The following is a 26,221-nucleotide window of genomic DNA, read 5'->3' on the forward strand; positions in this document are numbered from 1 at the left end:
TGAACAATAAATTTGTTTGAGGAATAACAGGTTGAATACAAATGACTACTGTTTTCAACTGAAAAACGCAAAATTTTCTTCAATCTGAAGTTCGGTGTTTTAAGACAATTTTGAGCCTAATGAAGTGATTTTAAAAAATTCGACTACACCACTTTTAAACTGGCACTATTTTATCCAACGGTGCACCATTTTTACGAGGTTGCCAAAATCACGTATTGCTTATTTGTGTCTTCAGTGGTTTTTGTTGTGTTGGCAATTTATATTTCCAGCAAAAGGTATAAACTATCCGCTTAAAATAGATCTGGTATTCAATTTCCAGACCGGTTATATACATTGCTTTCTTCGCCGTAGCAGCTGTTTTTATATTTGCTCTGTACCTTTTCATCCAAGTATTTCACCTAATCACATTTCTCCTGGCCCTTCAAAGATTCCTGGACTACTTTTTTCCAAGTTCTGAAAAATTCGTAACGGTATTCCAAGGCTTTATGAGGAATCGTATCTGGAACTTGTATATTGTGCTGTTGTTAATGTAGCTTGCACTGTTAGCAGCATATGTCTTTAAGAATCGCAAGAAAGAAGAGCTCACAAAATTTGGGATCTATTCGATTGTCAGCTAGAGAGCATGAACTTTAAAAAATAATAGTGTAAATTTCAGGCAGTTGAAGTTTTTTTTCTATGTTCTGTTGTTTTTGTCTACAGGATTCTATATTCCAATAATGATAAGCTCTAGGAGGCTTTTGCAAGGCGCGCCTGTTCAGCATTGTATGGTTCAAACAATCTACTGGCAGACATTTACAGTTTTCATATGCAAATTGGTAAGACTATTGCTAATTTGTATCTTTTGGATTTTGTAGTCTGACTTTCACTATTGACATAAATAATTAAAGGCGACGTAGTCGAAATTGAGTAACAAGTCGGTAAAACTTTTAATTTTAAGTCATTTTTTGAGTTGTCATATTTTTTTTGAGAGGTGTTCAAGAATTTTTATTATGAAATTTGGTGCTCTTAGACAATTTTGAGTGTGATTACATTGTTGTAAGAGTCAGTGAATTTTAAAGTTATTACCTGATTTTCATTGTAATTTGGCATTTTTCAGCTTTCCATCATGGTGTGCATATTCATTTTATTAAGGGGCCGTTCTATCTCCGACATTACATTTGGAGTAGTCTTAACGGATATTGTCACAACACCTCTGATAGTTCAAATTTCACATTTAGGAAGTAACAGATGGAATTCCAAGAGTACAACTAAATTCAAGTGGAGCAGGTTTTTCAGAGTGTTATTTGGTTTGAAGAAGACTTCCAGTGTTAATCCTGAATAAAGTTATATCAGGAATAAATTACTTGAAACAAAACTGTTGATACAAAACAAAATAATTCAGTATCGGTACCAAATTGTACATTTTTCACCAACAGACTTGAAAAAACAGTATTCGTTGTCTTTCTGAAATTCGGCGTTTTCCGACAATTTCGAGTCTAATAAAGCAATAAAAATTCTACCACACCAATACAATTAACATTCATGTGCTTTAGGTCGGTTCATCTAAAAGATACATATATTTTTATGGCAATAAGTGTTCACACAACTCCGCTAGCTAGTCTGACCTCCATAATACATTTTCGGTGCGCGCCAAGAGGTGATATGAAAGATATGCGCCCACACACACGAAAGAAGCGCGTGTTTTCAGTTAGAGACATGTTAGAATGAGGAAGATAGTTCTAATATAGACGTACAGGTGGTTCAGTATAATGGGACAAACTATCCACCGCATGGATTTTTGAACAAAAATTCAAGAAAAGATGTTCCAAAATTTATTTTAATTTCACGTGAGAGGCTTCAATTTTGAAACTACCCCCGTTTGTCTATGTTTTCTTTCAGCTCTTTTCCAGCTTTAACTCAATTTTTTCAAAACTTTGTTTTAGAAAACCACAAATTGACTATCGATCCTGCAAACTTATAAAAAAATTAATCTAAAAAATGTGTTCTCCATCTAAGAAAAACAACGATGAAATATTGATAAAATGAAAATCTTTCGACCTAAATATCTTAAAATTTCCTCGAATTTTTTTTCTGAAACTTTACTGGTTTGTTCACCAAACCTAGATCTTTCATTCTACTGTACTTTTAGACCCCCTTGCGGTTCTCGTTTTTGAGAAAAACGCCAATGTTCTCAAATTTTGGAACATCTTTTTTTGAATTTTTGTTCAAAAATCCATGCCGTGTATCATATGATAAAAAAATTCACTGATGAACCTGAACATTTTAAGAGGACAAGAGTTCACTTACCGATTAAAATGATGTGTCATTAAGCATATGATTAAAGAATCATTGATCGGAACTGCCTTCCTCAGATTATTACTCGTTCATAAGTAGTATATAAGCATCTTGCTTCTCTAGAGCAGTATCTGCTCTTTGTTCTCAGTATCTCAGTTATGTCGAGTATTCCATCCCACATTACCTACATTATTATCTCTGACGAGAAGCCATCCATCCCTATTCCAACAACTCGTAGTGAGAAATTCTGGAAACGTGCCAAGGTCTGCTGGAACATAGCGATGGCCATCCAAAGATGCTGCATTATTTCTATTAAAATTCATGACTTATTTTCTTCTTAAATATCTTTTCGAGTGTCGCCGAACACTCAATTGGTAGGTATTGAATCTATGAAGCTACTTTGAATGAAGTTCGAAATTTTAGAATGGATGAACGACAACGAGCTTGAATTCGAAGAGGCAAAGTAAAGCACAAGCACATCTTTTCAACGCCAGAAACCTTGCATAGAGCCTTCTATAATCTGTTGTTTGTGACCGTTTTCATATCTTCAAAACTTGATTTGTCTGATCCCAATAAAGTTTTGAGTTTCAAAGCAAATTTGTTATTCGAAGCTCTGTTATCCAAATTTGATTAAAATTATGATGCTTTCTTTCTGTTAGTTTTTAAAAATAAACCTGATTGAACCAATGCGATTCAAGACTCATTTTCCAGCTATTCCGTGACAAGTAAGATTTTGATCATTTAATATCCAGAATTCGTTTTTGCAAAGTTTTTCTGAACTACTGCGTCTCACAGTTTGGATCTGCTATCTTTGCGCAGGTGAGAAAATAATTGGAATTGCTAAATTGTAAGATACAACAGCGCCGAAAACAAATCAGGGAATAATTCCGCATTTTGTATCACCAAAACTGGAAATGAATACTTACTGCTCAGCTACCTATCAAAATACTTATTTCGACTCTCCGAGTTTTTTCATATCAACTCTTCATCTTTTTGGATTCATTTCAATTCCAGTCAACTTATTTGGATGTTACTGTATTTTGTTTCAAACTCCTAAAGTAATGAGTTCCATGAGGTGGAGCCTATTCAACTTGCAGTTAACCTCCTTTGTTTTTGATTTAATGCTCTCCTATTTCTGCACACTTGGCTACTTGGTTCCGTTAGTGGGTGTATATCGAATAGGCATTCTTGATATAGAAGTTGCAGAGTACATTTGGATAACAGTGGCGGCGGTTTTTAGTTAGTTCGAGAAAAATAATTCAAATCTAGTTACATGTAGAGTAGCGAAATTAGAGACTTTGTTTTTTAAGACCAAAAATGGGCCACAGCGCATCTTTTACTACAAAAGCTGGAACAGAGTATTTGATTGTGATTTTTCTTCAGTTTTTTCAATGAGACTTGTCTGAATTTTCACTGAAACATCCGAACAAACTCAAAAATTAATTTAAACTGTTTGAAATGTTCATAAATCTTCTCTAAAATTTTTCTTTCAAAAATCTTGTAAAATCAATGAAAATCTAAATTTTTTCCAAAATCAGATTTTGTCGTGTTTTCTGTCTGAATTTTCACTAAAACATCCGAACAGACTTAAAAATTGAGAAATCATCAGTGAAAAAAAGCAAATTAGTTACAATTAGTGAAAGTTCAGACAAAAAACGCGAAAAAATCTGATTTTGGAAAAAAATTTTGATTTTTATTGAATTTTCAAAATTTTTGAAAAAAAAAATTTAGAGAAGATTTATGAACATTTCAAACAGTTTAAATTAATTTTTGAGTTTGTTCGAATGTTTCAGTGAAAATTCAGACAAGTCTCATTGAAAAAACTGAAGAAAAAAATCACAATCAAATACTCTGTTCCAGCTTTTGTAGTAAAAAATGCGCTGTGTGGGCCACAACTACCAAATTTCGTAACGAGACGTTCTGAAAATTTCTCAAAAAAGTTATGACCTGAAGTTTTGGAAAAAAAATGACCTTCTTTAGGTAAAATCTCAAGCTTCGACAACTTTTCAGTGGCGCAGCGGTAGAAACTTGATTTTTATTTAATAAGCACTTTTTGATACATATTACGGTACTTTGGTTTTGTCATTGATTTAGGTAAATTTTTGTCGATGAGTGCACAAAATTAGATCATATTCGTATTAAAGTATGACAATACAATAAAAACGTATTTTCGCGTATTGCCACTGCCAAGTTACAAAATTTTGAGATTGCAACTAAAATTCGATCATTTTTTCTCCAAACTTTTGAGCAGTTATGAAAAATCTCCAATTTCTATACTCCACCTTTAAATAAATTATCAATGGAGTTTTCAGCGACGGATGCGCAGTCATTGTTGTACTAGAAAACCGACTTTCCATTTTGTTAATCAATCCAACAAAATGGGAATATGCACGTTCGCCATTCTTTGCATTTTACTATTTTACTGCTATTGCCACCTTCTATCCAGTTTATGCTACAATGCCACCAGGAATAGAGTACAAAAAAGATTTTATCATAGAGGTGGTTCCAGATAATAGCCTTGTTAATCATAGAAATTAAATTATCAATTTTCAGTCTCTTCCCTGCCTTAGGGCTGGCCAAATGTCAAAAAATACGACAACTTAAAAAATATTCACGTGACGGGGGTCACTCTTCGACACTTTTGTTTTTGTCAATATTTGACGTGTCGAAAACCGACACCGTCGAGTTTAGACACTCGAAACGTTGATTTATTGTTTTTATTTTTGATTTTATTTCCCAGTTCACGTTTTTTCAAATGAGCACAGAAAACAATGATGTGGCAGTTGAAAAATTTAATAAAATACTTTGATTAACAATTATAATTTTCATTCATTTTTATCCACGTATTCAGTGTCGAAAAGCGACACCACGAAGTGTCAAGAAATGACTTTCTAATTTTTTGAATCACGTGTGAGATTCATTTTTCGACTACAGAAATAAATGAAAATTTTTGTTTATTGACGACACTTGGCCAGCCCTACCCTGCCTATCAGATGAAGTTCGCGCTCTCCCTCTCTACCTTGCCGTGGAAAACAAATTGCAATATCTGATGGGGACTGTAGGAGAAGCAATACTACTTTATGTTACCTGCTTGGCACTCTTTTTTCAAATCTACCGTGCTCTTAAAAAATATGGCAAAGTCCGTTCGAAACAAACCTTGGAACTACAAAAAAAGCTGATGAAGGCGATGTTTTTGCAATTGGCAATTCCCTTTTCCATTATCTCCATTCCAATGGCCTATTTCTCATATACACCATTTTTCAATGCGGCATTGAATAATACTATGTATATTATAGTTGCAACACATGGTTTCATATCAACAATTGTTATGCTCATTGTACAGAAACCTTACCGAGAATTTATCCTGGGAGGTTTCGGGAAGTTTTTTAAACTGAGACAGTCTAGCGAAAATGTTTCGGGGATCAGTTTACACTCGATGAATACAATTGTAGCACCAAACCGAATGTTTTGAATAAATACTACTTTAAACATTGTTTTTGCATTGATTCAAAGCACCGTTTTCTAACGTCGTAACATTTAAGCAGGTGATATTCAGTTTGTAGTTATTACTAATACATTTATTTTGTTTTCAAAGGATAGCCACAATTAAATTTAAAAAAAGATAAATCTCTTTGAAAATGGTATTTTGGTTAAATACTGTTCACTTGAGGGCTTGAAATATAATATAAATCGTTGGAGAGACAGGAGAAACGTCAACAGGGAGAAAACCTGTGTTATTATGTAGAGCACATATATTACAATAGGAAGTGTTAAATAGGAGATGTTAAAGTAGTTAGGAGAATTTCTTTTAAAAAAAGTTATTGTTCTGGATCAAGAATTTTTTATCTCACATATTAAGACAACTAAAGCACAAGAAAAACAGGAACGCTAGGTATAGGAAATAGACGTTTCTGGACATTTGATAAAGATGATTAACAGCTGGAAACAGTATCATCTGAATGAGAAAGTTATGTTTAATGCAATGCACGTGTTGAATACCGCTTTATCGAGTTTTCGATTCATTTTGAACACGTACACATAAACTGGGAATAATGCCGAAAAAACAATCACCGAAGCAATAAAAAATATCTTGAAAGAATAATATATTGTTTCAGTAATTTTTACAATAGTGTCGTTCATTGGTACTTCTTTTAAAGCAATGTACTGCCAAATTTATATTATAGATTAGGAATTAGTGTGAAATAAAGTTACTGACAGGTGAATGTTATTTACGGCAAGAGCGAAAATTTTGTTTCTGTAACATTCTTGACCAATGACAAGTAAAGGTGGAGTACCGAAATGGGTACTTGTGTTTCGCACTACGTTGCTCACTCGCCAAGCTACACACGCCGAGCTGCGGAACTCGGAAGGTATCGGCCGCTTCCAAATAACTACCTTTCGCACTTCGTTGCGCACACACACCGGCGAAGGGCGACGGCGCCTCCGCCGCGCCGCTCTCACATGGAAGCCCTATTCCCTTTTTTTGAAATGTATCCATTTTAATAAAACGTGATGTCCATTACCCCTCTTTAGGCTTAGAAATGGTTATTTCCTGAGCCTAAAGATACAAAAACTCCACACGTTAAAAAAAAAATTTAAATGAGGAAAATTTAAAAATGGCACAATACTACAAATTTTCGTAATTAGATTGCTAAAAAAAACAGTTATGATCACTCAAAAATTTTGGAAAAATCGGCTATATTTTGCTGAAATCTCAAATTTTCACAACTAGGGCTGTTATTTAGGACGTCCTAGGTCGTCCTTGTCATTTTTTGATGGCTTATTTTGGCGTCCGTTTAACAGGAAAATTCAGCCTCAAACTCGAATCCAGATAATATTAACCCAAATAATCTATTTTCGTTATCAAAATTAATGTGTTAAGTCCGAGGACTTTGGTATAAAAATTGGGAGGACGATGAGGACGTCCTGTTTAACAGCCCTATTGACAACTTTTCAGTGTCGCAGCGGTTGGAACTCAATTGTCATCCTAATTTCTGCACTATGACGAAAAGTCAAAGGCGTGGTGTACAGACAACTCAGTGCGAAATGTGGTTTTAGCTGCGGCCGACGCTTTTCGGGTTCCGCTCGGGGGTCACCGCAAAGCGCGCGTGGCAGACGTTATCCCGCCTGCATGGAATCCCTACCTTCCTCATAGGATTCATCAGTAGTTCTCGATCGTTCTTCGGCCCGGCCCAATTCACCTATAAAACTAAATGAAACGCGCATTCAAGGTCATTCCTTATATTTTCCCTATACTCTTATTTCGTTATTTTTGTCTTCCTTATACTTACCACGTGTCTGTTACTCATCTATTCTGTAATTACTTAATTCCTCTGATCAACATGACAAGATGAAATAATCTCACTAGATCCAGTTTTGCTTCTTATTTTTTAAAGTTTTCCGAGGGAAAACGTTAGTTAGATTTCCCCCTCCTATCAGGTTTTCTCCAATGTTTTTCAATATCATGATTAAAATTTGTCCTGTTCTTGAACCAATTTTCAGTTTTTTTGCTCGCGGAGCTCCAGATGCAAGCAATCAAATGTGTCGTCGTTGGTGACGGAGCCGTCGGTAAGACGTGTCTCCTGCTATCGTACACTACAAACGCTTTTCCCGGAGAATATATTCTAACGGTGAGCCACTTTTTGTCGGGGCACTTGAGAAAAATTCGGGTTGGCACTTGAAAATTTTTTTTTCAAAAAATCTTATTTTTTAGCGCAAAAATTTGAAAAAAAATTTGAAAAAAAATCTATCTATACTTTTTTATTTAAAAAACCATGAAAAGTTGAATTCGTTTTTCAAAAAAAGGCAACTTCTGTCCGTAAACGTAAAAATGAAAACATTTTTTGAATGAACCCTCTGAAAGTGGAAAATTTTGACCGAAAACACGATTAAAGTGCTAATTTACATGATGAAAATATGAAAAGTTCTTACCTTTTTTTGCCTGATTTTAACCAGATAAAATTGGAGAACGGTCTGAAATTGGGCTTTTTCCTTATAATCTCGAATTAAGCCCAATATTTATGCAGGTATTCGACACCTACTCAACAAATGTGATGGTCGACGGAAGGCCAATAAATCTCAGCCTATGGGACACAGCTGGACAGGACGATTACGATCAGTACGTGCGGAAAAATCTGAAAAATGCGTCAAAAAATGAGCCAAATTTCATTTTCTCAAAATAGTTGATAGTAAATTTTTTCAAAGTTTTCGCCTATTTTAGAGCAATTTTCTATTTTAGAGCGAAACATTCTGAAACTTCTAAAATTTTTAACCGACCTATTGTCTGCTAAAAGTACAATTTTGTTATTGTGAAAATTGCTAAAAATATTTCCTCCACAACTTTTTTTTCTACTTTTTACAATTTTTCTAGCAATTTTCAAGCGGATTCTATTTTATAATGACAAAAAGAATGTCTATCAAAAAGTAACATTTCATATCAAATTTCGTAGGGAATGAAAAAAATCTTAAACTATATCTAATCTATCTAATGAATGTTTATTGTATTTACATGTGAATGTAAATTTACAGCCCACTTAAATTTCCCCATTTTTCTTCAGATTCCGCCACCTGTCATTTCCACAAACAGACGTATTCCTCGTATGCTTTGCACTGAATAATCCAGCAAGTTTTGAGAATGTTCGTGCAAAATGGTATCCAGAAGTATCACATCATTGCCCAAATACACCGATTATTTTGGTTGGAACTAAAGCTGATTTACGCGAGGATCGAGATACTATTGAACGGTAATTTTTTGGGATTCATTTTAGCATCGAAACAACTTTTTTATCATGTTTGAGAGAGATATGGCAAGAAATTGGGTGTGAAACTTTTGCATATCTCCCCATGTTTTTACCTTTTCGGCCAAAAAAGACAGCAACTCCAATGTAATACCCCCAAAAACTCTTGAAAAATAAAATTTTTGCAGGCTCCGTGAACGTCGGCTCCAACCAGTGAGCCACACCCAGGGTTACGTGATGGCAAAGGAAATCAAGGCGGTCAAGTACCTGGAATGCTCGGCGCTTACCCAAATTGGATTGAAACAAGTTTTCGATGAGGCAATTCGTACTGGGCTCACCCCGCCACAAACACCACAAACGAGAGCCAAAAAGAGCAATTGCACGGTGCTTTAAAATGCGAGGAAATTGGAGAACTCAAATTACAGAAACTACAACAATTTCAACTACCATACTAATTTTCAATACATAAAAGCTTCTGAAGCTTTTCGTCGTTGGAATTTCATATTTTCAGGTCGGAAAAAAAATTGAAGGAGAGGATAATCCCTTGCCTTGAGGACTGATCATCACAAAGTTATTACCACATGATTAGTACCCACCTATAACAGACCAAAAAACGAACCACGTGTGTGTTCAAAGCTAAAATCGGAGTTTCACCATGTTTTTGGCGAGAACTCGTAATTTGAGCTTTGATTGTGAATTCTTTTAGGGCTTCCATGTGGGCGCCGGTCAGGCGCCTCCACCGGCCTCATGTCGCCACTAACGCCGCAAGTATCCGTATGTATAGTGCGGCGCGAAACCTCGAACGTGTCGGCCGCTTCCATATAACTACCACTTCGTTGCGCACATACATCGACGAGGGGCGAAGGCGACGGCGGGCCGGCGTGAGGCCGGCAAAGGCGCCTCCGCCATGCGGCTCTCACATGGAAGCCATAGTTTAATTTGATGGTCATCCTAATTTCTGCACTATGACGAAAAGTCAAAGGCGTGGTGTACAGACAACTCAGTGCGAAATGTGGTTTTAGCTGCGGCCGACGCTTTTCGGGTTCCGCTCGGGGGTCACCGCAAAGCGCGCGTGGCAGACGTTATCCCGCCTGCATGGAATCCCTACCTCCCTCATAGGATTCATCAGTAGTTCTCGATCGTTCTTCGGCCCGGCCCAATTCACCTATAAAACTAAATGAAACGCGCATTCAAGGTCATTCCTTATATTTTCCTTATACTCCTGTTTCGTTATACTTTTCTTCCTTATACTTACCACGTGTCTGTTGTTTGTCCCCATTTACTCTTCTATTCTGTAATTGCTTCATCCCTTTAATAAACACGACAAGATGAAATATTCTTACTATATCCAGTTTTGCTTCTCATTTTTTAGTTTTTCGAGGGAACAAGTTATGGGGTTATTCAAGTAGTGTCGGAAAATTAAAAGGTGTAGGAATATTACGTCACTTTGTGTATTAAAATACATAAAAAACATGTACATAAAGTGACCTAATATTCCTACACTTTTTTAATTTTCCGACACTACTTGAATAACCCCATTAGGTTTCCCCCCGAAGGTTATCTCCTATATTTTTCAATATCATGATTAAAATTTTTCCTGTTCTTGAACCAATTTTCAGTTTTTTTGCTCGCGGAGCTCCAGATGCAAGCAATCAAATGTGTCGTCGTTGGTGACGGAGCCGTCGGTAAGACGTGTCTCCTGCTATCGTACACTACAAACGCTTTTCCCGGAGAATATATTCTAACGGTGAGCCACTTTTTGTTGGGCAATTTGAGAAAAATGGCGTGCAAAAATCAGAAAAAAATCGTCATTTTTATTTAAGAAAACATAAAAAGTTGAACTTGTTTCTCAAAAAAAGCAACATTTGTCCATAAACGTAGAAATGGGTAAAAATTTAGAATAAAAAGTGGGTAATTTTTACCGAAAATACTTTGCCTGATTTTGAGCAGAGAAAATTAAAAGCGGTCTGAAATTTGACTATAAATTCAAATAATGTTCAATATTTCTGCAGGTGTTCGACACCTACTCAACAAATGTGATGGTCGACGGACGGCCAATAAATCTCAGCCTATGGGACACAGCTGGACAGGAAGATTACGATCAGTACGAGCGGAAAAATCTGAAAAATTTCTCGAAAAATGAGCCAGATTTCATAAATATTTTCTCAAATTATTTGATAACATTTTTTCAAAGTTATCGCCTATTTCAGAGCAATTTTCAATAAAAATTGGAATTGGCCTAGGCTTAATTTGTACCTTTTTTGATAAAAACTTATGATTATTAAATTTTCTGGAAAACAGGTGAAAATGGTAAAATATTTCAAATTTTACTCGAATAGTTGAACACTAATTTTCAATTCATTCTAGTGAAATCTACTCATTTTTAGAGAAAGTACAATTTTTTTACAGTAAAAATTGCTCGGAACTTTTCCTCAACAACATTTTTTTCTAATTTTCACTATTTTTACTAGCAACTTTCGAGCAAACTCTTATTTAACAATTTAACAAATTTAACAATGACAAAAATAATGTCTATATTAAATGAGAGGGAACATTTTCATATCAAATCTTACAGCCTACTTAAAATTTCCCATTCTTTCCAGATTCCGCCAACATTTCCACAAAAAATTTCCACAAACAGACGTATTTCTCGTATGCTTTGCATTGAATAATGTAAGGATCTGCCCCTCACTACATCTTTCCCACACAGCTTATACGTGTATTTCAGGACTACTCGGAGAGTCAGCAGTCTGTATTGGAACGCATCGTCTCAGGACTTACAAGATTCGCCTTCTACAGCTCGTTCCAACCAGTCGCACAAGTGCCGCTACCCTCCGACGTCGAACCAGACTTGTAATGATAATTACCGTAACCCGTGCAGGCGCGCTCCACCGAACTCTCTCGGCAGCGCGCGCCACATTTTGCATTTCCTTCCGGAACATTCTTGTCTCGTCCCGCCCTTCCACCGCAACCTGCTATATAAGACGACAATTCCCTCATTCTAGGTCTTTTCCTCGTTTTGACTTGTTTTGTCTCCTTATCTCTCTCTCTCCCTCTTTCTCTGTACTTGTTTGGCAGGACATTGTTCCCTGAGCCACTCATTTTATCTTAATAAACCTATTAATTAGCACATATCTCGTTCGTGTTATGCAATTCACCGACCAGCATAGAATAAAGCACAATGAGAGTTAAAACCTTTTACTGGTAGCAGCGAGTGTCATTGAAATTGATCGGCCAATCGTTTCAGTGATAATTACGATCCACCTCTTGCTTTTTAGTATCGTTTATTAGATTTTTGTTTGCGCTCACCTTTCCTCTCGCTTTCGTGTAATTTTTCTCCCTCTCTATTCTTCGTATATCGATTAACGCGTGATCGATTACCTGGCCTTTTGGCGCAGTTTTGGTTTGTGGTTACGAAAACGAGAGAGGCCATTCAATCGTGGAAGAAAAGAAGATTTAAGCAGACCTCGACATTATTCTCGGGACATTGTTTGGCTGATGGATAGGGTGTGCGTTCAGTGGTTTTCGGGCAGTTTTCCTTAATAAACTGGATATGGTGTACGCACATTGGAGCCTAACAATGGAGGCAGAGAAATCTCCTCGAAGATCAGGATTTTATCACATCGTGATGATTAAAAAGCTTTTAATTACCCTCCCTCCCACCCTGAAAAAGCCATTCAATCAAAGTTTTACAGAGAGAACAATCGTGTTCAAAGCGCAATCGTCATGGCTGACAAGGAAGAGCCTCCACCAGCGGGAACTCTTCAAACATCGTCTCAACTTCTCGCGCCTGACCCTGCGGAAAATCTGAAAGCGAAGTCTGCAGCGACAAGCCAAGCAGTCTCCACCCGAGCCCGTGAACAGATCGAGTTGCGGAGGGTGGAAAGCGAAACGAAGGAGGAAATTTTGAAGGTATGTAATCCTCTGACAGTGGATGAAGGCAGGTCATCGCACCCAGGTCTGATTCCGGAAGCTGCTCAGGGGCTATCCTATTCTTATTCAATCTCGGAATCTCTTGATTTCGATACACGTGGTAAAATGTTATTTGATTCCGGAAACGGAATGATTAATTCAATCAAAAATGTGTCTAGATTACCTAGAGTCATGGCTATTCTCGGAATAAAATCCGATGTAAAAATCAACGCATTTAGTGGAACAATGAGCGAAGATTTCGTCTCATTTCGACAGTCATTCATGGATCATTTGGGAGCTTCGACTGAAGTCCTAACTGAACAACAGAAAGTCAGTTGTTTGCTAACGTTTTTGGCTGGCACAGCAAGAAATATTGCCGGTGATTTTATCAAAATAAACCCGGATATTAAGCTGGACGAGCTGTGGAAAATGCTCGCTGAAAAACTCTTAAATCCAGTTGTGTTGGGTTTTAAAGAAACTCAATTGAAGCAGTGTAAGCAGGAAGAAGGTGAGTCGGTCGACGACTTTTATACCAGACTTTTAAAGCTCGCGAGCGCAGCGTCTACAGAAGAGTCAGTAGAAAATGTTAAAAGAATAACACTGGATACATTTCTCAATGGTCTCAATCTTCAATTACAAGAAACAGTCCGATTGAACCTCCCGGAAACAACAGAGAAAGCATTCGAATTTGCACGAACCGTCGAGCTGATCAAAGCAGATATGCTCAGAAAATCGTTTAAAGATCCCAGAGCGCTGGCGATCGGTGTTGAAAATCGTCAACAACAATCGGAATCTGGAGAATTCCAAGGTACGTGTTTTTATTGCAAAAACGTAGGTCATCCTGTCCAATTCTGTACGAAAAAGGCTTTTGATAAGAAGCGTAAAAGTTTAGAAAGTAAGTCACATGGTCCGATAAGTAGTCACCGTGTCGATAAGCCGAGGAACATGGTCCTCGCATCTCAAGAACAGAAGTCACTGTCCGATGAAATCAAAGAGCAATTCGAGAAGTTTTCCCGACGTCTGGACAGACTGGAAGTCGGCTATAGCAGTTCAACTTCAAGAAGCCGAGTCAACGCAGTTGCAGCAGAGTCGTGTTCGGTCATCGTACCCGTAAGCACTTCTCTTGGTGAGTTATTCACAACCGTCAAAATCCCGATTCAAGCGAATGGCATCCATGCCGTTGCATTAGTTGATACAGGAGCAGGTATCACGTTAACTTCTAAAAATATCCTACAAAGGTTAGGAATTACAAAGTTTAGTCCTTCAAACATCGATGGCGCCGTTGGTTTCGGAGGAAACAAGATCCCGTTAGCCGGATCAGCCATCATAAATTTGCAGGTGGGATCAAGAAGAATCCTTCAAAAAGTTTATTGTAATGATAACGATTACACCGAAGAAGATTTTCAATTCGTGTTTGGAAATGATTTGTTATCTCGTTTACCAATGTTCTCGTTCGACTATCAAAAAGAAGTTTTCCATCTCGGAAAGGACATGATTCCGTTTTATCGCTCTGAAGGTAAGGTTCCCAGACCTTAATTTTTGTTTTTCAGTCCAATCCGCTGGCGAAAGAAACTACCCAGCAAGTACTATGGAGAGAGAACATAGTGTTCGTCTCATTATCGATTCGCAAGCCCTCATAGATTGCAGCAATTTGGCGTCTCTCCCTGTCATCATGGTTTCAGCGGCCAAAATCCAAGCCGAATCTGAATCAAAGGAAATTCACGGACACAGAAGTCAGGTGAGTTGTTTTGCTAGAGCAGGCATCGTTTAGAACGATCCTGGCTCATTTATACCGGTCATTGTACCCGTTCCTCCTCTCAAATCCTATCTAAAAATCAATTTCCAGTCATTAAAGTCCACGACGACTGAAAATGTGATTGTTCGAATACTAAAAGTTAGTGTTTTCGTAAAATATGTCGAAAAACCCAAAGTTTTAGCTGTTTTCGCTAAGAGACCGTCATCGTCTAAAAAAAATTAACAAAAAAAAAGTTTAGCTGGTTTTCGCTATGAGACTATTATTGTCTGAAATCAATCAGTGCCCTAGCCGTTTATGGGACCTTCATCGTCCAGAAATTAATCAAAATCTTAGCCATGTAGCTATGAGACTGCCGTCGTCCGTAAAACTAGTGAAAAAAGTCATAAAAACCGAAGAAGATTGTCTTCAAATCAGGTTCTAACACGGAAAACAGAGTGTGTTCTTCTAAAACACAAACAATTTTCTTGTTTCAGAAACATTGAGTCAAAATATTAAACGCAGAGTTGACTGCTGTCCATCAATCGTGTTAAGAACCCATCTTCAACCAAATTCATCCATTCCGAGCGATCCAATCAAAGAAGAAGGATCTGCTGTAGAAAAGTCAAGGAAGATTCTGACCCAGAGGTCGTTCAACCTCCAGGAGTACCCAAGCCAAGCAGCAGTTGTGACATCACATCAGAATAGAGCATGGTACTCGATAAATCACTCAAAACCGTCACTGAACAAGAACGTCCGATTCTGAAGTCGAATCCGTCAGCAATTGCTTCATTTGCTGAAGAAAAGCTAAAAAAGAAAGTCGCTGATCCATCGTGGAGCACGCCGGGATCCATCCGAATCAACCAGAAGTCGTGCCAATCTGGCATAAGAAGGTCATCAAACCCAGAAAAATTTCACTCAGTCGAGAAAATCGCCGTTAGAAGTCCATGGAGTTCAAATCTGTAGGATTTTGCGAGGTCAGAGGACTACTCCACAACCGTTCCAAGCGATAAGTTTATTTTTATCTGTTAAAAAGTTGAAACTTTAGAAGTTTCTGCTTTCACCGGTCATTGTACCCGTTTATTTTCCCATTCCTAATCGCATTTTCAGAGTTTAGAATATTTAAATCTAATCGTGTCGAGACCCAATTGCAAAATGGGTCGTGTACCTTTAAAGGTTACTGTAGCGAGCAAACGCGCTCCATCGTGAAAAGGGCACATACGCAGCCGAAGGAAAGTTCCAGAAACTTTTCCCAAATTTCGAAAACAGTCGTTTTTCGTGATTTTTCTTCAAAAGTTTTACGTTTTGTCAAAAATTTTCCGAATTTTTAGTCGTTTAGGTGCTTATTCATCACGTTTATCCTATTTCTGCGCAGATTTTTGTATAAAATCGCTGGTTTTTGTAAAAACTGTCTTAATTTCGCCCGCAAAAGCCTAAAATTTGTCCAATTTTTCGCCGTCACCGTTTGTTTTACGTATCAGTTACTGGTACACCAATTATTAAATTAATTGCAGGTAATTGTCACAACTACTCGTAAGAAGTGATGGATCCATCCATCGAAGAGGAATCCCCTCCATCCACACCACAGCCAGAGCGAGAGCTTGGAATGCTCTTCGACGACTCACAATTCAACCCGCCGTCGTCAGTAAGCTCATCCCCGTCGTCATTTTCTGAAACGGAGCAAGCGTCCGTTCCAGGTAAGTTTATACAGGAGATCCAGGCAGGTCATCGTACCCAGAGCCTGGATCAAACCCTCCCACTATCTAAAGTTATTCCATACCGTCCATTCATCGTCGTCAAAGGTCTTGAAGAACCTGAAATTAGAGTTCAACCATCCGATTCTATTCCATACGCGTACATAGTCGTGCAAACGCCTCCAAATACGGAAAAGAAACAATCTTCCCACAAAAATCAAAGTTTCCAAGGCGATTGTCATTATTGCAAGAAAACCGGACACATGTCTATGAGCTGCAAAAAGCAAGCAGCTAATGCTAAGAGAAACAATTTTCAGAGAAAATCTCCTGCAGTCTCCGAAGACATGTCGTCCAGCTGTTCCCTGTCGTCAACAAGCACACCGTCTTCATCAAAAACTGAAACGGAGCAAGCGTCCGTTACAGGCAAGTCTATCCAGGAGATCCCGGCAGGTCATCGTACCCTGAGCCCGGATCAAATCCTCTCACTTTCGAAAGAAATTCCCTACCCATTTATCGTTATCAGAGGTCGTCAAGACTCTGAAACTGAAGTCGAATCGTCTGAATTCGACTCCGATTCAACGAATTGTAGTACACTTTCAGCTCCTACTATCGAGAAATCTCCAAAAGCGAAAAGTTCGCAGCCACAGTCCAAAAATCAACGCTTGGAAGGCGTTTGTCTTTATTGCAAAATCATCGGACATAGAGTTATATATCGTAAAAAGCGAGCTCATGCCATAGAAGTAAAAGCTTTTCAACAAGGTACCTCAGAAGAAGTCGTAAAACTCCAGAGCACTCAGTCAAGAATCTTGAAGAAGATCAGCAAGCTCGAACAAGCTGTGAAGAACCTTCACACATCTCGTGGTGCAACAAAGAAGGAAGAAGAAGCTGCTCCGCTTCCCGTCGTCCAGGTCCCAGCGAACGCCCCGGTTCCAGAACCATCGACTGACGACACCGCAACCACCTATGCATTCCGCCGTCTGAAGCTGACATCCACGCAGACGTCTACACATCGTGTTCCCAGCCGCACCGACAACAAGTTCAAAGGACTATGTCACTATTGTAAGAACGCAGGTCATATGGTTAGAGACTGCAGGAAGAAAGCTTTTGCCGAGAAACGCGCAGGATTAAAGGACCAAGCTTCAATCAACAACGACACACAGCAACGGCACCCAAAAAGAAAGTAAAAGAGCTAAGTTTTGGTAAAGAAGGTAAAGTTCGGGTCATCTCCTTAAAGGGTTTCCCTCTTTATCTCAAGTAATTTAAAACTCTAGTGCAAAAATAAAATTTAGTTTTAACGTCAACCCTTTTAGCTATAAGTAGTCGGAATTAGGGACAATTCCTTTTGTTAAGGGGGGAGGTGTAAGGATCTGCCCCTCACTACATCTTTCCCACACAGCTTATACGTGTATTTCAGGACTACTCGGAGAGTCAGCAGTCTGTATTGGAACGCATCGTCTCAGGACTTACAAGATTCGCCTTCTACAGCTCGTTCCAACCAGTCGCACAAGTGCCGCTACCCTCCGACGTCGAACCAGACTTGTAATGATAATTACCGTAACCCGTGCAGGCCTGCTCCGCCGAACTCTCTCGGCAGCGCGCGCCACATTTTGCATTTCCTTCCGGAACATTCTTGTCTCGTCCCGCCCTTCCACCGCAACCTGCTATATAAGACGACAATTCCCTCATTCTAGGTCTTTTCCTCGTTTTGACTTGTTTTGTCTCCTTATCTCTCTCTCCCTCTTTCTCTGTACTTGTTTGGCAGGACATTGTTCCCTGAGCCACTCATTTTATCTTAATAAACCTATTAATTAGCACATATCTCGTTCGTGTTATGCAATTCACCGACCAGCATAGAATAAAGCACAATGAGAGTTAAAACCTTTTACTATAATCCAGCAAGTTTTGAGAATGTTCGTGCAAAATGGTATCCAGAAGTATCACATCATTGCCCAAATACACCGATTATTTTGGTTGGAACGAAAGCTGATTTGCGCGAGGATCGAGATACTGTTGAACGGTAATTTTTGGAAAATTTGAAAAAAAAAAGCTCAAAATTTCCAAAATCTGCACAAAACTAGGAAAAAACTGAGAGGAAGCGTAGGTTGCGAAAAATTGAGAAAAAAATTATTAGAAAAACTGAAAAAAATGCTTATAAAATTTGGAAATTTTGCATAAACTTCAAAAATCACACAAGATTGAGGAAACCCTCAGAAATATGTATTTACAAATTTACTTAAATTTGAGTATGCAATAATTTTTAATAATCACTGTAGTATTCAAATTCGCCTGTAAAAACCTGAAAATTTGGTTAAACGTTTTTTTGAAAATTTTTCACATTTCCCGGAAAACCTGAAAGATTAACCGAGAACTAAAAAAATGTAAAAAAACAAAAACTTGGTGAATTTTTTCAGCGTTTTTACATTGGAAAATTTCCACTTAAGCTTTAAAGCTGCTGAGAAATTTGCTTAAATTTCAGCATGATCGCCTATTTCAGTACGTATTTATGAGCTAAAGCTAAATTTCGGCAAAATTGTTATGATTTAGTAGTAACACTACAAATTTTAAAGTTTCCAATGTTCCGAGCAAAAAAGCCAAAACACACAGAAATTTGCTGTAATTCCGAAATTTTTGCAAATTTTTCCATTGTATAACCTTTTCGGGCGCAAAAAAAGACATAATTTCTACTGTCCTTCCCAAAAACTCCTAGAAATTCGAATTTTGCAGGCTCCGCGAAAGCCGGCTCCAACCAGTGAGCCACACCCAGGGTTACGTGATGGCAAAGGAAATCAAGGCGGTCAAGTACCTGGAATGCTCGGCGCTTACCCAAATTGGATTGAAACAAGTTTTCGATGAGGCAATTCGTACTGGGCTCACCCCGCCACAAACACCACAAACGAGAGCCAAAAAGAGCAATTGCACGGTGCTTTAAAATGCGAGGAAATTGGAGCACAATTGCAAAACAATTTCAACTACCGTGTTTCCTCTATAAGTCTTGCATGCAATACTAATTTTCAATACATAAAAGCTTCTGAAGCTTTTCGTCGTTGAAATTTCATATTTTCAGGTCGGAAAAAATTGAAGGAGAGGATAATCCCTTGCCTTGAGGACTGATCATCACAAAGTTATTACCACATGATTAGTACCCACCTTTAACAGACCAAAAAACGAACCACGTGTGTGTTCAGAGTTAAAATCGGATGTGCACCAGGTTTTTGGCGAGAACTCGTATTTTGAGCTTTGATTGTGAATTCTGATTGAAAACATGGCGCACCACGTCTCTGATGTGAGGAAAATATGCTTCCTGGGGTGTGAAGATTTAAAAAAGATTTGTTAACTTTATTAGACACCCCCAAAGAAATCAAAATCAAAAGTAAAGATGATACTGCTTATTGAGCTTCTCATAAATCGCCTTCTGCTCCTTGGTAACCTTTGCAAACAGCTTATGGTACAACTCCTGATGCTTGTTCCACGTAGCCTGCGCTAGCTTCTGATTGCCCGAAGCATTCGCCTTGATGATTTCCGTATTGTACTTTTCTCTTAGCTCAATAATCTTCTCCGCCAAATTTTTCTTGAGACCATTGGCAACAAGACCGGCTACTACGCTTTCTCTCGATGGGGCTGAACAGATTTTGAGTTAAGAATTAGAGATTTGAGTTTTGAGTTACCTGCTGGAGTTGAAGCCTCGAGCAGTACGAGAAAAACAGCGGAGAATAGGAAAAGTTGTTTGAACATTTTTACGGAACATTTGGAGATGTGGAGGTATCAACTTTTATACGAGGTAAAAGTTTATAGACGTTCGATAAAAAACCGAAGCCGGAAAAGAACATTTTATGGGTATACATGCGTTTAGTATTCCGTAGCGTGATGTATAGGCAAGAGAGCTTCTGGCTTCCCTTATTGTTATGAAAAGGGTGGCCGTGAATTCTGGAAACTCCGTCCCCGGAAATGATATTCTGCAAGACGTGTAAAAACGGAGTGTCGTTGTGGAGATCACCGGATTTCATGTTAATTTCGGATTTTTAAAAATTAAAATTGATCAGATTGAATAAAAAATATGTCAATCACAGATTGATTTTTATAATATTTTTCTAATCAATCGTTGTAAAAATCCGAAACTAACATGAAATCCTGTGATCTCCACAACGACACTCCGTTTTTTACACGTCTTGCAGTTTATCATTTGCCGGGGGACGAGGTTTCCATAGTTCACGGCCACTGCTTCCATTTGCAAATATGATGAAAGCCGGAAGCCCGTAAAAGCTTGTCACGCATTTTTAATGTACCTATTTTAAAAAAATTGTTTGCCCCAAAATTTGGCTAATACGACTGATTAATGCAAACAGGTGCAAAAATATGCTTTATAAACCTTGAAAAGTATTGCAAATCTACAAATGAGCGATTTTACATATTTCTTCCAATTCACTCCATTTGGAAAATCAGTTTCAGATCAGTGGGATAACTTAACAAGCGAAATTCAGTACATAGCGGTTGTCTGCCAATTGATCGTTTTCCCGTTTTACGTATACGTTCACAAAGCTAATAATATAAGGGATAGAGAGGTATGTAGTTGTTTTGCGTGGGCTTCATGGCGCTTTTTGTTTTTATCAATTATTTATTTATTTACTGTTTCTTTGACTAATTGGCGCTTAATTTTTTGGCGCTTTTTTGACGTGTCCTCTGAAAATTGGAAAAAATACTTGTGAGTTGTTGAAAAAACAAAAACACCATGCAAGTTGCAAATGGAAGAGATGGCCGTGAATTGTGGAAACCTCGTCCCCCGGGAAATTATAAACTACAAGACGTGTATAAAAACGAAGTGTCGTTGTGGAGATCAGAACGAAATTCCAGATTTCATGTTAATTTCAGATTTAACAAAATATTAGCGGCTAGCTCTTCCATTATGAAGGAAGCCAGAATCCCGTGTATCAGCTTTTTTTTTTTTGATTTTCGCCCCAGAGGGACTGGTCAAAAATTGATTGGTTACGCTCTGAAAAACCCCAACTTGTTCAGGTAGTCGTATTTCAAATAACCAATCACTTTTACAAATGTGTAGTTGCAATGAACATTGGATACGTTTTATTTGGAATTTTTGTATTGTGCACTTTAGCAGAAGGATTGTCAGTTTTTAAAGTATTTCTCGGCGCATTTTTTTTTAATTCCAGACTTATCTACATCTCATTAATCATATTTCCTATAGGCATAGTATATGTCTTTATAGAAATGATAATTGCTGACGTATTTCACTTGCTAATATCGCTCCTAGCAATGGAGAAATTTTTTATCTACTTTTTTCCGCGTTGGGAAAAAACTGTGATATCAATTCAAAAGTATATTCATAAATATATAGTATTCGTGTATTTGGCGTGTTGTTCTAGATATATGTTATCCGCTGTGATTGGTTCATCACTTGAACCGTATGGATGGAAGTTTCTTGGTCCTGTAAGTTTTGAAAATTTTTGAGAAAAATTCTGGAGGAAGTTCAAATTTTTGTGAAAAATCTGGCAAAAATTTTTCAGCGGGAATTTAATTCCGAATTCCGTAAAAATCAAATTTTCTGAGAGGGTTTTTCGAAAACATTTCTGCCGGGAATTGAAAGTAGGTGGCGAAAATTTTAAATTTTTGGAGAAAAATATTGACGGAATTTTCAAATTTTTCAGAATACATTTTGGCGTGAAGTTTAAAATTTGGCGAGAAATTAAAATTTTGCCGGTTTATTTCAAGTTTTCCGAAACAAAAATTTGGGCGGGAAAACTTAAATTATGTATCCAAAAAATTTTGGCGGTAAATGCAAATTTTCCGAGACCATTTTCTGAAGAAAACAATTTTGTTGCGGAAAATCAAATTTACTGAGAAAACTTTTGGCGGAATATTCAAATTTCAAAAATATTGCTCTTGGTGTAGTAAGTTGATAATTTTCAGATTGTTCAACATTTTCTCACTATTATTCTTTTTATATCAGTACTTCTCTATATCCCAGTTATAATTAGCGTACGAAAATTGTCTCATTTACAATCGGCTCAATTGAGCAATCCACAACAGTACATCATGGGTCAAATAATTGTTGTATTCTTTTTCAAAATTGTAAGTTTAAAAAAATTGAAACTATCAATGTCAAGACATAGATTCAAATCTTTGAAACCACAAATTGCAGCTTATGTTTATCCCCGATTCTGTTCATATATTTCTTAAAGAAGGTACATTACACAGCGTTCTTATGGTCTCAACTAATGATTCTACTACAATACCGTTGATAGCTCAGTTATCATACCTTGGGTGCAATAAAAGGAATTTGAGTCTATTATTCAATATTTTTAGTTTCAAAGTATTCTCCAAAATTTTTATGTTCTTCGGTGTTCAACGTGTTCAACAAACTTCAACAGTTCGACCCCAAAATTTGGAATCAACAGTATATCCTCTTTAATGATAAAAAGTTTAAAATCGATTAAAAATGAAAACAAGTTTCCTAGATTTTTTTTTTGACTTTTTGAAAAGAGGAAAAGTCTCAGTTTTCCCCTTATTTTTATTTGAATTGCCGCCAATTTAATGCGTTTGGTAGAGCGCATTTTTTGTATTCCTTCAAAGATTCTTTATTTTTATTATTTGATTGATTTTTCTTTTTTTTTCTAGTTTTTTCATCGTAAAATCATCAAAGAAATAAACAAGAAAAATGCAAATTGTTCGTTAAAAATCCTCAAAAGCTTAGAACTGTAAAACATACTAATTCCATCCTCGTCGTCTTCAAACAATTGTAATTTTCACGTCAAGAGCATTTTCAATTACTTACTTTTCAACTCTGAATTTAAGAAATTCACATGTTTTCTCAAAATGAGGTGGCAGGTGGTCTGAACGTTTGTTTCAATTACCAAGTTTCCTAGAGTAATTTTATTTAATTTTCCTGATGGATTTCGCTTATTTTCCAAGCATAACTAATTCGACAGATAATATAAAGGTAGAGAAAAATTTGCTAGGATACTATATTACCGCAATTGCAATATTTTTAATGGCAAACTTAGCTTTATGTCTGTATGTTCAAAAATTGTATAATTCGAAGCGGGAAAAGACGGTAAGACTTAAAGGTCAAGTAGTGCCAAAACAATTTATGCTCCAAATGACAGAAAATAGACAATGACCAGATAAAATTGTGAAACTGTTTTAAAATTGTGAAAAAAAAATGTAACTATGGCATCAGAAAACCAGGCTTCTATACAAGGGATGTAGGCAGGCGGAATAGTTACTGACCTCTAGGAAAGAACGCACGGCTTAAAACATGTTTTTTTTTCAGTTACCGATCGTCACACATCTCTACAAAACAGGCCAAAATTCTTCTTATCTAGTCATCTACATATCAATCTCAATACTCAGCTATCTAGTAGGAATGGTGTGGAATATGTGAGCACTGCTTTCATTTACTGAAACTAAAACTGCATTTTTTGAATATAAATTTACAGATTTGATATGGATCAGGATCACAATCACTCTACACTAAATCTGATGGCTATCTGTAATTTCCTTGTAATTGTAGCTGCGCTCCTGTTCCTCACCGCTTTTAGAGGCGCATTTGATTTTCTTGTTGTTTTATCAAGTATCCAAATTAGCCTACTTTACTTTTTTCCGGCGATTGAAGGAACACTAACGAAAATTCAGAACTTGGTTATCCGCTTCATTCTTATAATATACTTTTTGTGTGGTTTCATGGGGATGACAAGAATAGCTTTAACGTACGGTAAAGATGTGCTGAGGGGCTTACCAGACGGCACAAGTTTAGTCAAGATTCGAGATGTTGTCTATGTAAGTTTTTTCAAAATAACTTTTTTAAAAAACTTTTTCATGTTCAGATGGAAACTTTTGTACTCAACGGGATTTTTCTCTTTTCATCGATAATTAATTTCTTGGGCATCATCGGAGAACATCCTAAGTTGCAGAAGTACATGTTCTGTCAGTCATTTCTTGTATTTATCGAGAAAACGGTAAGTTTGTGACTTTTCAGATACTTTTATGAAATTTCAGATAAGCTCCATTTATATCACTGACGATTACTGGGATTTTACCTTTCTCTTCATAGTCGATCTTTTCACATTACCATTGATTATTCAATTATCATATTTGATAACTTTTGGGAATTTGAGTGTTCTGAGGAAACTGAAAAGTTTGAAAATCAAATGTGGAACTCGAGTTCATCCGGAAACTGTTGTGCAATGAAACTTCTAATTATATGTGTTTAATCATTTTTTGATGTCTTGAAGCCAAAGTTTTCCAACATACACATATTGTCAAGATTTTCAGAAGTCAGATAAAATGAAAACTGCTGAATTCTCGTGCTTCTGGTAGAAACCCTTTCACCTGAGAAGCCAGGTGAACTTTTTCGCATATCGACTTTCTCCTTTGCAACACAAAGCTATGAACTCCCCCGATTCAACCAAAGCCGATGATTTGTCAATTAAAATTCCGGATTCACTTATCGTCATCTTCGTGCTCTTCTTTTCCATGTTGATGCTCTGTTACGCACTTATGCTCCCATTTTTCAAGTATATTTGCAAAATTAATGAAGAGCAAGATTCGCAGGTAGCATAAAGATAACGTCTTACCAACAAATATCATAGGCTAATGCCAAAAACACAGTAATTATATAAACTAACAGCCTAAAACTCACAAAGGGGAGTCGTCGGGCTGAAAACCCGAAGTTTAGGACCCACATCAAGTAGCATGGGCCTAGGGCAATGGGCTAAAAACAATGGGCCTAAGCTAAGAGTCTAAGGCTTATTATCCTTACTTTGAAAATATGGTTCATTCTCAGGAAAACGGACTTCTGGAGCCTAAAAGTCATGCAGTGTATGTCTATGAACCTAAGGGTCTATGGCTAAGTGCCTATGGCTAGGAGCTTGAGGCTAATCAGCTCAGAGGCTAAAAAAATCCGAGCGCTTAAACCAATAAATTTCAGGACAAACTCTACACAGTCGTTAAACAAATCTTTGCAATGGTCAGAATATATTCTTATTTATTTATACCGCTTACTGCCAGTGTATATATGACGAGTGTTTCGTAAGGTTTCTACTTCATATAATCAAAATCTTCCGTTTTTGTTTTCAGAGAAAGCGGATTTTTTTTCAAACTCTTAAATTTCTTAATAGGTTGTGTATTAGTCATTATTGTTCAAGCATTTGACATCGTAGTGCTATTATTTGCTATTGAAAAATGGTTGAGCATTTTTTTTCCGAAATTTGAGCCATATCTCACGTCTGCTCGGAATATGTTGCTTAACAATATATGGTTTTTATATATTGTCCTTGTTCTAAAGGAGTTTGGTATCTTTGCGGGGATCAGGTTCACAGTTGAAGAAGACAGGGCAACGACCACGTTAGGATATATTCATGGAGTGAGTAGTACGGAGATTGGCTCTTTTTATTCCTTAAATTAAGATTGAATTAACTTGTATGACAATATGCTCAGTGACATCTGCGATGTTGCATATTCCAATTGTAAAGAAAATCCGGAAGCTTACGTATTTGGAGTCGCCTCGGCTGAACAATCTTTACATATATATATTTTGCCTGACAATAACAGTAATGGTTGTAAAAGTAGTAGGTTCAATATGAAACTTTAAAAAAATTCAGACAGATTTTCAGATCTACATATCACTTTTAACTGTGATCATTACAATTTTTCTCCCTCAATTTGTACTACATGATTTAATTTATACAATTGCTTTTGTCGAAAGTATCACAACTCCCATTATCATTGAAGTCGTGTATATTGTTTGTAACGTCGAGAAAATTTACACCATGGACGGCAGAAAAATTGCAGAAGTTTTGAAACTTTATTTGAAGTAGATATAATGATTCAATAAATTCATTAATCAAAAACCACAGCCTTAT

The 26,221-nt window shown here is 37.1% G+C and overlaps 5 protein-coding genes, 5 non-coding genes and 4 pseudogenes across 14 annotated transcripts; 9 read left to right on the forward strand and 5 right to left on the reverse strand.

The window, feature by feature from the left end:
* The first annotated feature begins 162 nt into the window (after positions 1–162).
* srz-41 lies at positions 163–1,321 on the forward strand (annotated as a pseudogene). The gene is made up of 4 exons: positions 163–275; positions 320–608; positions 660–815; positions 1,097–1,321. Coding segments are annotated over exons 1-4 (783 nt in total).
* Positions 1,322–3,188: 1,867 nt separating this feature from the next.
* Y7A9C.2 lies at positions 3,189–5,810 on the forward strand (annotated as a pseudogene). Its single transcript has 3 exons — positions 3,189–3,513; positions 4,587–4,773; positions 4,828–5,810. Coding segments are annotated over exons 1-3 (1,495 nt in total).
* 21ur-11095 lies at positions 4,271–4,291 on the reverse strand. Its single transcript, NR_066223.1, has one exon.
* A 76-nt stretch (positions 5,811–5,886) lies between the features above and the next one.
* srz-39 lies at positions 5,887–6,414 on the reverse strand (annotated as a pseudogene). Its single transcript has 3 exons — positions 6,274–6,414; positions 6,126–6,229; positions 5,887–6,079 (listed from the first exon to the last, which is right to left on the reverse strand). Coding segments are annotated over exons 1-3 (438 nt in total).
* Positions 6,415–7,799: 1,385 nt separating this feature from the next.
* rac-2 (Ras-related protein rac-2) lies at positions 7,800–9,404 on the forward strand (the record flags this gene model as incomplete). Its single annotated transcript, NM_001047496.1, has 4 exons — positions 7,800–7,904; positions 8,301–8,392; positions 8,832–9,017; positions 9,200–9,404. The coding sequence occupies 4 exons, from the start codon at positions 7,800–7,802 to the stop codon at positions 9,402–9,404; spliced, it is 588 nt and encodes a 195-aa protein (NP_001040961.1).
* A 1,249-nt stretch (positions 9,405–10,653) lies between these two features.
* On the forward strand, positions 10,654–19,278 carry rac-3 (annotated as a pseudogene). Its single transcript has 5 exons — positions 10,654–10,758; positions 11,024–11,115; positions 11,615–11,684; positions 18,242–18,366; positions 19,074–19,278. Coding segments are annotated over exons 1-5 (597 nt in total).
* Positions 15,634–15,654, reverse strand: 21ur-15575. Its single transcript, NR_066224.1, has one exon.
* Positions 18,836–18,856, reverse strand: 21ur-9320. The gene has a single exon (NR_066225.1).
* Positions 18,881–18,901, forward strand: 21ur-5965. Its single transcript, NR_066226.1, has one exon.
* Positions 18,884–18,904, forward strand: 21ur-6236. Its single transcript, NR_066227.1, has one exon.
* A 383-nt stretch (positions 19,279–19,661) lies between the features above and the next one.
* On the reverse strand, positions 19,662–20,085 carry K03D3.5 (DUF148 domain-containing protein). The gene is made up of 2 exons (NM_070540.4): positions 20,015–20,085; positions 19,662–19,967 (listed from the first exon to the last, which is right to left on the reverse strand). The coding sequence occupies exons 1-2, from the start codon at positions 20,079–20,081 to the stop codon at positions 19,714–19,716; spliced, it is 321 nt and encodes a 106-aa protein (NP_502941.1). The 5' UTR covers positions 20,082–20,085; the 3' UTR covers positions 19,662–19,713.
* A 655-nt stretch (positions 20,086–20,740) lies between these two features.
* srz-61 (Serpentine Receptor, class Z) lies at positions 20,741–22,805 on the forward strand (the record flags this gene model as incomplete). The annotated part of the gene is made up of 5 exons (NM_070541.3): positions 20,741–20,908; positions 21,360–21,466; positions 21,512–21,788; positions 22,269–22,430; positions 22,501–22,805. The coding sequence occupies 5 exons, from the start codon at positions 20,741–20,743 to the stop codon at positions 22,768–22,770; spliced, it is 984 nt and encodes a 327-aa protein (NP_502942.2). The 3' UTR covers positions 22,771–22,805.
* A 442-nt stretch (positions 22,806–23,247) lies between these two features.
* srz-104 (Serpentine Receptor, class Z) lies at positions 23,248–24,548 on the forward strand (the record flags this gene model as incomplete). Its single annotated transcript, NM_001028097.4, has 5 exons — positions 23,248–23,412; positions 23,632–23,738; positions 23,798–24,137; positions 24,185–24,316; positions 24,357–24,548. 5 exons carry the CDS (start codon positions 23,248–23,250, stop codon positions 24,546–24,548), a joined length of 936 nt encoding a protein of 311 aa, NP_001023268.2.
* On the forward strand, positions 24,464–26,176 carry srz-105 (Serpentine Receptor, class Z; the record flags this gene model as incomplete). Its single annotated transcript, NM_001038331.2, has 5 exons — positions 24,464–24,911; positions 25,288–25,388; positions 25,437–25,722; positions 25,766–25,927; positions 25,973–26,176. Exons 1-5 carry the CDS (start codon positions 24,747–24,749, stop codon positions 26,174–26,176), a joined length of 918 nt encoding a protein of 305 aa, NP_001033420.1. The 5' UTR covers positions 24,464–24,746.
* Positions 26,177–26,221: the final 45 nt, after the last annotated feature.

Source organism: Caenorhabditis elegans, chromosome IV (genome assembly GCF_000002985.6).
Source record: "Caenorhabditis elegans chromosome IV".
Lineage (NCBI taxonomy): Eukaryota > Metazoa > Nematoda > Chromadorea > Rhabditida > Rhabditidae > Caenorhabditis > Caenorhabditis elegans.